This window comes from Carassius auratus, unplaced genomic scaffold, assembly GCF_003368295.1.
Source record: "Carassius auratus strain Wakin unplaced genomic scaffold, ASM336829v1 scaf_tig00045119, whole genome shotgun sequence".
Classification (NCBI taxonomy): Eukaryota; Metazoa; Chordata; class Actinopteri; order Cypriniformes; family Cyprinidae; genus Carassius; species Carassius auratus.
This window is the reverse complement of record NW_020526880.1, coordinates 10,001-20,000: the sequence shown is the minus strand read 5'-3', so window position 1 is coordinate 20,000 and position 10,000 is coordinate 10,001. Positions and strand designations below refer to the sequence as shown.

The following is a 10,000-nucleotide window of genomic DNA, read 5'->3' as shown; positions in this document are numbered from 1 at the left end:
CCTCTCACCTGTGCTCCTCTCACCTGTGCTCCACTCACCTGTGCTCCTCTCACTCTCACGGTTCTCCTCTCACCTGTGCTCCTCTCACCTGTGCTCCTCTCACCTGTGCTCCACTCACCTGTGCTCCTCTCACTCTCACCTGTGCTCCTCTCACCTGTGCTCCTCTCACTCTCACGGTGCTCCTCTCACCTGTGCTCCACTCACCTGTGCTCCTCTCACTCTCACGGTTCTCCTCTCACCTGTGCTCCTCTCACCTGTGCTCCACTCACCTGTGCTCCTCTCACTCTCACGGTTCTCCTCTCACCTGTGCTCCTCTCACCTGTTCTCCTCTCACCTGTGCTCCTCTCACTCTCACTGTGCTCCTCTCACCTGTGCTCCTCTCACCTGTTCTCCTCTCACCTGTGCTCCCTCCTCACTCTCACTGTGCTCCTCTCACCTGTGCTCCTCTCACCTGTGCTCCACTCACCTGTGCTCCTCTCACTCTCACTGTGCTCCTCTCACTCTCACGGTGCTCCTCTCACTGTGCTCCACTCACCTGTGCTCCTCTCACTCTCACGGTTCTCCTCTCACCTGTGCTCCTCTCACCTGTGCTCCACTCACCTGTGCTCCTCTCACTCTCACGGTTCTCCTCTCACCTGTGCTCCTCTCACCTGTGCTCCACTCACCTGTGCTCCTCTCACTCTCACTGTGCTCCTCTCACCTGTGCTCCTCTCACCTGTTCTCCTCTCACCTGTGCTCCTCTCACTCTCACGGTTCTCCTCTCACTGTGCTCCTCTCACCTGTGCTCCGCTCACCTGTGCTCCTCTAAATCTCACTGTGCTCCTCTCACCTGTGCTCCCCTCACCTGTGCTCCTCTCACTCTCACTGTGCTCCTCTCACCTGTGCTCCTCTCACTCTCACTGTTCTCCTCTCACCTGTGCTCCTCTCACCTGTGCTCCTCTCACCTGTGCTCCACTCACCTGTGCTCCTCTCACTCTCACTGTTCTCCTCTCACCTGTGCTCCTCTCACCTGTGCTCCTCTCACCTGTGCTCCTCTCACTCTCACGGTTCTCCTCTCACCTGTGCTCCACTCACCTGTGCTCCTCTCACTCTCACTGTTCTCCTCTCACCTGTGCTCCTCTCACCTGTTCTCCTCTCACCTGTGCTCCTCTCACTCTCACTGTGCTCCTCTCACCTGTGCTCCTCTCACCTGTTCTCCTCTCACCTGTGCTCCTCTCACTCTCACTGTGCTCCGCTCACCTGTGCTCCGCTCACCTGTGCTCCGCTCACCTGTGCTCCTCTCAATCTCACTGTGCTCCTCTCACCTGTGCTCCCTCACCTGTGCTCCTCTCACCTGTGCTCCTCTCACTCTCACTGTGCTCCTCTCACCTGTGCTCCTCTCACTCTCACTGTTCTCCTCTCACCTGTGCTCCACTCACCTGTGCTCCTCTCACCTGTGCTCCACTCACCTGTGCTCCTCTCACTCTCACCTGTGCTCCTCTCACCTGTGCTCCTCTCACCTGTGCTCCACTCACCTGTGCTCCACTCACCTGTGCTCCTCTCACTCTCACGGTTCTCCTCTCACCTGTGCTCCTCTCACCTGTGCTCCGCTCACCTGTGCTCCTCTCACCTGTGCTCCTCTCACTCTCACTGTGCTCCTCTCACCTGTGCTCCACTCACCTGTGCTCCGCTCACCTGTGCTCCTCTCACCTGTGCTCCTCTCACTCTCACTGTGCTCCACTCACCTGTGCTCCGCTCACCTGTGCTCCTCTCACCTGTGCTCCTCTCACTCTCACTGTGCTCCTCTCACCTGTGCTCCGCTCACCTGTGCTCCTCTCACCTGTGCTCCTCTCACCTGTGCTCCTCTCACTCTCACTGTGCTCCTCTCACCTGTGCTCCTCTCACCTGTGCTCCCCTCACCTGTGCTCTCATCCACAGGGACAGCGCAGGCTCCTGACCTTCTACCTGCCCAAGCTGCTGGTCGTGGGGCTGCTGTGGCTCTCGGCCGTCACACTGGGGATCTGGCAAACGTGAGACACCTGCGCTGGCTTCTGCTCTCACTGCTGGTGCCTCATGGGATATCATCACATCTTTCTTCTTCATCTTCTTCTTCTTAGGGTGAATGAGCTGCAGGATCCCACCTATCAGTACAAAGTGGACATCCAGAACTTCCAGGTGAGCTTCTTTCAGCTCATCATACATCATCTGAAGCTGAATAAATCATCTCTCCATTGATGTCTGGTTTTCTTACATATGAGATGATTGTTTCTGTGTCTTCCTCGTCTGTGTTTTTGATCGAGTGATTCTAGACTCATTCAGGAGATGTGTAATAGCACCCCCTAGTGTATAACAGTGAAAACACGCAAAATAACATGTTTGGCAGGGAAAGAGTTATATTCAAGTGTGTGTGTGTGTGTGTGTGTGTGTGTGATTGCTGCAGGGCATGAAGGTCTTCTTCCTGCTGCTGGTGGCTGTGTATGTGCTGTATCTGCTGTTTCTGGTACTGTGTGCCTGCTCTGAGCTCAAGAACGCACCCTACACAGGTAACACACACACACACACAGAGAGAGAGTGTCATGTGCAGGTTTGTGATCCTCGTCTGATTGGTTTGCTCAGATCTGCGGCTGAAGTTCCTGACTGCACTGACGCTTCTGGTGCTGGTGATCAGGTCTGTCAGCACACACACACACACACACACCTGTGTAGACGCACTCTTCCACATGCGTGAGTTGTGATGTCACTTCCTCTTCCTGTCTCCTCAGTGTGGTTATCCTGTATCTGAGGTTCGGCTCCAAGGCTCTGCAGGACAACTTTGTTTCGGAGCTCTCCACTCACTACCAGAACTATATCCTTCCTCACATCGGCTTCGGCTGGAACTCATCAACAACAACTGACCAGAAAAAAACACTTTTAATCGTCACAATTAGTTTTTATATTTCCCAAGTTTTAGTAACTTTACTGTTTGTCTTTGTCAATATATCTTAAGTTTTAATTTGTTTTTTCATTTTATTTGTAATTTTTTAGAGCATCTAGTTAAACTAAACACATAGTTGAAATAAAATAATTATAGTTTTTTTTTATTTATTTATAATTATTTTATTTTTAGTTAACATTTTTTATTTGAAGTAACAAAAATATTTTTTAGTTCTAGTTATGTGTGTGTGTGTGTGTGTGTGTGTGTGTGTATTACAACTTTTTACTTAAGTTTTAACTTTTTAATTTAAATTTTAATTAGATTTTTAGTAATTTAGTCTCATGTCTGTATAGTTTTGTGTATATATAGATTGTTAATTATTATAATCCAGGTTTAATCTTATGCTACTGTATTGTGGTGTTATTTTCAATTAGATTTTATTTATATAACTTGTTTTCATTTTAGTTTTCATAATTTTGTGCTTTCTCATTTAAATGTTTTCATTAATTTTAGTTGTTCAGGTTGAAGAGAGTGTTTTGTTTCAGCGTGGCTTGAGTTAACTGTTCGAGCGCTGGTGTGAAGTGGTTTTCCTGAGTGTTTCTCCACCAGCTGAGTTCCTGTCCTTCTACGGTCTGCTGAACTTCTATCTCTACACGCTAGCGTTCGTCTACTCGCCCTCCAGGAGCGCTCTGTACGGTGAGTTCATCAGCAGCGCTGTGTGTTTCTGTGCTGAACCTGCCGCTGCTCACACAGACCTGTGTGTGTGTGTGTGTGTGTGTGTGTGTGTGTGTCCAGACTCGCAGCTGAAGGACAATCCTGCCTTCTCCATGCTCAACGACTCAGATGATGAGGTGATTTACGGGTAGGTTCCTCTCATCACGACTCCATCCGTCCTCTCCATCCTCTGATCCTGATCTGTTTCTCTGAAGGAGTGATTATGAGGAGATGCCTCTTCAGAACGGCCGCGCCATCAAAGCCAGCGCCAGACACCAGGATGAGAGCGAGAGCGACTGAAAGCGGAGTGACTCCGGATCGCTGGTGTGACACTAACGGTGTGTGAATACATCTGAGCTGATGTGTTTCTAGTCCTGATCTCAGATCAGTGCTCAAACACTCCTGGACTCAACTCCAGATTAAAAGAGCAAATATCATTCATCTATATTTTCATTTTCATTTGAGATAATTAAGCTCATTTAACCCCGTGATAGTGATAATCGTTAACATCAGCATACACTGTTCATTAACACACACACTACCTTGATACTTTTATACACGCGTATAAACATAAAAATGTGTTCATTTTCATTTGAAATTCTTAGTTAGATTTTTTTTTTTTTATGCAGTAATAATTTAGGGGTAAATGTGCTCAATCTTCAAGTAAATTAAATTAAGGGTCTCAAAATATTTTATTGTTTTGGTTTTTGAGTGACACGTATGGTGAATTTCTAGCCAGTGTTTCTGTGATTGGTGCCAGTTTTTTCTCTTATTAATGACATTACAGGAAGCTGCTGATGTGCATATATTTCTATTGATTTCTGGCTGGTTTCAGCGGTTTCTGGAGATTTCGTGCGTGTGTGTGTGTGTGGATGAGTATCTGGAGCCTCGTGTTTCTTTGCCTTCACTGGATGTGGTAGCTTATCATTTCAAAAGCCTTCTTTCCTCACATTCCTGTTTTAATGTGACTGTACATGTTTTTGTGTATTTCTGAGGATTATTTGTGGGTCTGAATCACTCCCAGGGTCCCGCGGAGGACAGAAGTGTCTGTGATGTACACAGTTGTGTTGATTGTGTTTAACGCAGCAGGTTGATGTCTGATTGAGTGTGATGTGCTGCTGTGCTTTATGACACTGTGTGAGGACAGATCGCTGTGCCTTTCCTTCACTGCTGTGACGTCTGAGCGAATGTGCAATAAACTCTTCAGACATTTTTAAGAGGTGTATTCATGAGCTTTTATTGTACAGAGAGTTTAATGCAGGAACACTGAAGGTTGTGTGTGATGTGACTCTAGATGGCGAGTCCGAACACACTGACGATGCAGTACAAGTGTTTGTTTTCCCATCGGACCGTGCAGCTGCCTGAGGAACACACACACACACACACACACACACACATAATAATAGGACTTTTTTTTTTTGTTGTTGTGTTTGTAAGAAATGTTTCACATCAGGCGATATTTCTGTAACATGAAGCTACATTTATTTCTGGAGATGTCTGTCAGTGACCGAATGAAGAGTAATATCATATTGCAATGATCTCTAAAATGAAATATACGGTTAATTAAAAACACTGCACTTCTAACAACTCTGGTAAGATTCTGTCAAAAGTGAACAAACGTTGCTCGTATAACATTACTAGAACATTAATAATGTAATAATCACAAAGATGTTTCTGTTGGATGTTCACCTGATGAATTTGTTTCAGAAGCGTAACATTCACATAATATGGGCAAAAATATAAAATGTAATGTTTTGTCAGTGTTCACATAACCAAGAAAACATTTCTAAAACATTAAAAAACCTGGACGTTTGAATATTCAAAGAATATTAGATGTTAGATTTCTAATATGAACATCAGCAAAGCGTTATATGAACATGTTTTTTGCAAACAGTGTAGAACTGCTGTTCACATTTCTATTGGAATAGAACTCAAGACGGTTCTTACCATCTGTAGTATTGTCCCAGAAACATGACGAAGCCGACTGCAGTCCTGCACCGTTTTTCTGCATTATAATACACGTGACTGATGGAGACGAGAGCAGAACATCAGTCCGGAGTAAATATAACTAACACTTCAGACAAGAAATAAAATCTGTTCACCCTCAGCTCATCCCAGATCAGGATGAGTTTGTGTCTTCATCAGGTTTGTAGAAATGTAGCACTGCATCAGTGTGTCATCAATGGATGCTCTGCAGTGAATGGGTGCCGTCAGAATGAGAGTCTGATAAAAACATCACAATAATCCACAGCACTCCAGTCCATCAGTGAACATCTGGAGAAGACAAAAGATGAAACACGTCCAGCATTAAGATGATTTTAGAGTCTATAATCCATAATAACACTTCCTCCAGTGAAGACGTGTTCTGGTCTGAATCAGGAGAGAAATCTGCACAGATCAAGCAGCATTTAAACAGATCTAAACTAATCTGTGAGAGACTTTTCACTGGAGGAAGTGTTATTATGGATTATAGACTCGATGTGTTTGAGTTAAAAACATATTAATGCTGGATGTGTTTCTTTTGTTTGGACTCTCATTCTGACGGCACCCATTCACGGCAGAGCATTGATGAGACACTGATGCAGTGCTGCATTTCTACAAACCTGATGAAGAAACACACTCATCGTGATCTGGGATGAGCAGATAATCATCAGATGTTGGTGTCTGTCGGAGGCTGACCGATGTATTTGAAGGGTTTGTTGAGTTTGCTGAGCTGACCGAGGCACTGCTCCTCCACACTGGACACCCACTGGGTCACACGCTTGTGTTCATACGGGTGTCTGCCGATCACTGCCTCCAGAGACTGACACAGAGAGAAGAACCACACACACATCAGTAACATCAGTCGAACACACGAGACTCGGAGCTGAGATGAGACTTACCTCCTTCACGATGCTGCTCACTTCATCCACAACGAACGCCGTCTGGAGGAAATCAAACGATAAAAGAGCTCAGTGATCAGCTTCAGAGAAGGATCGTGTGTGAACATTCACTAACTAACGACGAGATCTATGAAGTAAACACGCCGCTAGTTCTGAAGCTGTTAGCGATTAGCTTTCACCGCAGCGCCAAGAATAAAGGCGGGAAATCAGATATGATTTCTTAAAGCAAACATCATCTCTTTCACTTTGGATAGAGTATATTTCAAACATGTGATCGTCTTTACCTCTTCCGCGCTAGGGTCGTCGTCCATGTTTCACTGTCCTTGTTGTCGCTCGAAGCCTCGGCGGTTGTCATGGAAATGACGCACACGTCACGACGCAGAGACGACGTAAATCACGCGCGTGCGCTGCTGAAAAGATGTCTAGTGAATCCAATGTCTTTGTGCTTCTTTATTCCAATTTCCAAATAATATATTCGAACAACTACGTTGCCTTTCTTTCCTACTAGTCTTTCCTGCTAGTTACCTGACGTTGATCAGCAATGTTTTTTTCTTAGACGTTGTGTTTTGTCCATAGTTTCTCCCTCCACACAGTTCTTCTTTGGAATAATGCTGATATAACTCTTAGAAATAAGTCTCTAAGTTTTAATTGTATTCATTGTTCTGTTTGTGGTTAATAGTGTGAGTCGCCCTCTAGTGTCGCGGACGCGCTACAGCAGCAGCACAGAGCGCGCGCGTCACAATACGAGTTTACACAGACTAATGCAGTTTACACCCGTTAGAGCCACAGAAGGACGTGTTATTCATGAATGAGTCTCACGCTCTGATATTGAACATTTCGATCAGTGTGTGGGATCAGTGTGTTTGAGCGAGAGACAGCATCATCATCATCATCATCCAGCGGAGGACAAAGACGCAGAAATGGGTCACAGCAGCGAATGATGATCTCAGGGTAGGTGCTCGAGCTCCATCATTCGCTCACTGTGTTCTAATCAAAGCAATATTTCACACGATTAACGTGTTTGTGTTCGCGAATCGACTCAGTACAAATCTTTCTCTCTGTCTGACTCCTCGCTCGGTTTCTGGTTTCTGGGTTTTGTCGACACGGATAACGGGACATTGTTCGACACGCGCACTTTTTTTGTTGATCGTGTCGATGAACGAGTAAAACCAGTAATTCATTTCCTGAACGTGACATTCACTATTTAAACCAGCTAACGTTGCTTTAATAATAACAATTCGGGCTGATGGTGGTTTTTATGTTTTATGTGTTCCGTGTTTCGTATGGGTTGCATCAAGATGATAACCCACACAAACCGGACACTTTTTCAGTGATGCTCAGTCTCCATAGCGACCAGTGGCAGCATCAGCACCACATCACAGCGCAACACATCAATACCACCGCACATCATCATAAAACATCAACTTCACATTATAACATCACATCATCATCACAGAAAAACATCATCAAGTCAAGTCACCTTTATTTATATAAATATCTATATTTATATTATATTATTTATCTTCAGTATTAGTATGAGCTGATGATAACAGGCTTGAACTGATAACGTGATCCGATCGAGACGCTGGTTGGTTCTTCTCTCAGTCTTTGCTCTGTGTGCAGGTCTCTCTTCTGCTCTGTGCTCCTCAAACATCACGTCATGTTCCTCAGCTGTGTTCTTCTGCTGTGTCTCCTGCTGCACGTCTGCGGTGGGACGCTGGACCCCGACAGAGAGATGTGTTACTCTCGACAGCATCGGGACGCTGCTGTAAACACACATGTGTCTCTGGGTCAGAGGGGAACCGTCATGGAGGCCCGAGCCATGCCTTCAGAGAAAGACTGCATCCTCACCTGCTGCTCGGAGGACGTGGCTCCAGGTGCGACACACACACACACACACACACACACACACGCTGAAAATAAACATTCCAATTTTAATTATTTGTAGAATTAACTTAATTATAATTTTTTTTTTTTAAACATTAAGCACCTTTTAACAGATAATAGAGTTATTTTATTGCTGTAATAAAAGTGCGTTTGTAACATTGTGCTCATGTGGCCTCAGGAGAGAAAACACTTTTTTCACCCTAACTGAAATGACGCCTTCCAGATTCAAGTATAATTCAAATATTGATCATTTGGATGTAGTTTTTCAGCCGTTTTGACTGTTGCTCTCACAGGGCTGAAGTGTAATCTGGTGGTGTATAAACCGGCGGAGCGGCCCGGAGATCTCAACTGTGAGCTCTTCCACTGTCCGAGCGAGAGAGACTGTCCTCTGATGACCGCCGGCCCCGGAATCAACACCTACAACATCTTCAAGGGTGAGCAGAACACCCCACATCAGCAGTCATCCTAATCTAACATGAGAGTGGCTCTGTGATTGAGTCAGTGTGGAAGAACTCGACTGGTCTGTTCTGACTCTAAATGCACACCAGTTGGTTTAGGGTTAGTTAAATTGAAATGAAAATGAAAAATATTAAAACTAATTCAGAATATTAATAATAAAATAACACTCTTTAGTTTCTGCTAATGATTCAACTTTTTCAGGTTTAACTCATCCAACAACTAAAGGAAGTGAAAGAATTACAGCCAAACCTGCAGCGCCTCAGCTGACCACACCCAAAACTACACCTATAACTACAACTACACCCATAACTACACCTATAACTACAACTACACCCATAACTACACCTATAACTACAACTACACCCATAACTACACCTATAACTACAACTACACCCAATACTACACCCATAACTACACCCAAGAGTACACCCACGACTACACCAATAACTACAACTACACCCATAACTACAACTACACCCAAGACTACACCCATAACTACAACTACACCCAAGACTACACCCAAAACTGCACCTATAACTACAACTACACCCAAGACTACACCTATAACTACAACTACACCCATAACTACAACTACACCCAAGACTACACCCACCACTTCGATTACACCCATAACTACACCCAAGAGTACACCCACGACTACACCAATAACTACAACTACACCCATAACTACAACTACACCCAAGACTACACCCAAGACTACACCCATAACTACAACTACGCCCACGACTACACCAATAACTACACCCATAGCTACAACTACACCCAAGACTACACCCATAACTACAACTACACCCACGACTACACCAATAACTACAACTACACCCACGTCTACACCCATAACTACAACTACACCCAAGACTACACCCATGACTACACCCACAACTACACCAATAACTACAACTACACCCATAACTACACCCACGACTACACTCATAACTACAACTACACCCAAGACTACACCCACAACACCTGCGTCTACACCCACAACTACACAGACGACTCCAGCACGACCACCACCAACCAGTACCACATCCAACAGTGAAGCCACTGAAGCAGCACTGACTGAGTCAGAATCAGCAGAGATGCTGGTACCTGTCGCTATGACGACCGCATCCACTACCACGGCAACTAGCACCACACAATC

The 10,000-nt window shown here is 45.2% G+C and overlaps 3 protein-coding genes across 6 annotated transcripts in view; 2 read left to right on the top strand and 1 right to left on the bottom strand.

Moving 5' to 3' along the window:
- Positions 1 to 4,824, top strand: part of LOC113087703 (transmembrane protein 181-like) — a 12,217-nt gene extending 7,393 nt beyond the window's left edge. For all 4 annotated transcript variants that reach the window (XM_026255627.1, XM_026255626.1, XM_026255625.1 and 1 more), the window contains exons 10-17: positions 1,918 to 2,009; positions 2,097 to 2,154; positions 2,420 to 2,522; positions 2,596 to 2,647; positions 2,742 to 2,824; positions 3,500 to 3,589; positions 3,689 to 3,755; positions 3,823 to 4,824. In XM_026255627.1, the coding sequence (XP_026111412.1) occupies positions 1,918 to 2,009; positions 2,097 to 2,154; positions 2,420 to 2,522; positions 2,596 to 2,647; positions 2,742 to 2,824; positions 3,500 to 3,589; positions 3,689 to 3,755; positions 3,823 to 3,907 (630 nt within the window). In that variant the 3' untranslated portion in view covers positions 3,908 to 4,824. The remainder of the gene's footprint in view (positions 1 to 1,917; positions 2,010 to 2,096; positions 2,155 to 2,419; positions 2,523 to 2,595; positions 2,648 to 2,741; positions 2,825 to 3,499; positions 3,590 to 3,688; positions 3,756 to 3,822) is intronic.
- Positions 4,818 to 6,879, bottom strand: LOC113087705 (dynein light chain Tctex-type 1-like). Its single transcript, XM_026255629.1, has 5 exons — positions 6,774 to 6,879; positions 6,490 to 6,531; positions 6,287 to 6,410; positions 5,555 to 5,632; positions 4,818 to 4,968 (listed from the first exon to the last, which is right to left on the bottom strand). Exons 1-5 carry the CDS (start codon positions 6,798 to 6,800, stop codon positions 4,898 to 4,900), a joined length of 342 nt encoding a protein of 113 aa, XP_026111414.1. The 5' UTR covers positions 6,801 to 6,879; the 3' UTR covers positions 4,818 to 4,897.
- Positions 6,880 to 6,967: 88 nt separating this feature from the next.
- LOC113087702 (mucin-2-like) overlaps positions 6,968 to 10,000 on the top strand; it is a 4,088-nt gene continuing 1,055 nt past the window's right edge. The window contains exons 1-4 of the mRNA XM_026255624.1: positions 6,968 to 7,440; positions 8,113 to 8,366; positions 8,670 to 8,810; positions 9,037 to 10,000. The exon at positions 9,037 to 10,000 is cut by the window's right edge and continues 1,055 nt beyond it. Coding sequence (XP_026111409.1) covers positions 7,427 to 7,440; positions 8,113 to 8,366; positions 8,670 to 8,810; positions 9,037 to 10,000 — 1,373 coding nt within the window. The 5' untranslated portion in view covers positions 6,968 to 7,426. The remainder of the gene's footprint in view (positions 7,441 to 8,112; positions 8,367 to 8,669; positions 8,811 to 9,036) is intronic.

What these genes read in the sequence shown, in the direction of transcription:
- LOC113087705 (XM_026255629.1), bottom strand. Translation starts at nt 6,800, where the DNA reads ATGGACGACGACCCTAGCGCGGAAGAG. An exon ending in TGAGCAGCATCGTGAAGGAG is followed by an intron (nt 6,411 to 6,489) that starts GTAAGTCTCATC and finishes TCTCTGTGTCAG; the next exon opens with TCTCTGGAGGCAGTGATCGG. An exon ending in CTGGGACAATACTACAGATG is followed by an intron (nt 4,969 to 5,554) that starts GTAAGAACCGTC and finishes TGTGTTCCTCAG; the next exon opens with GCAGCTGCACGGTCCGATGG.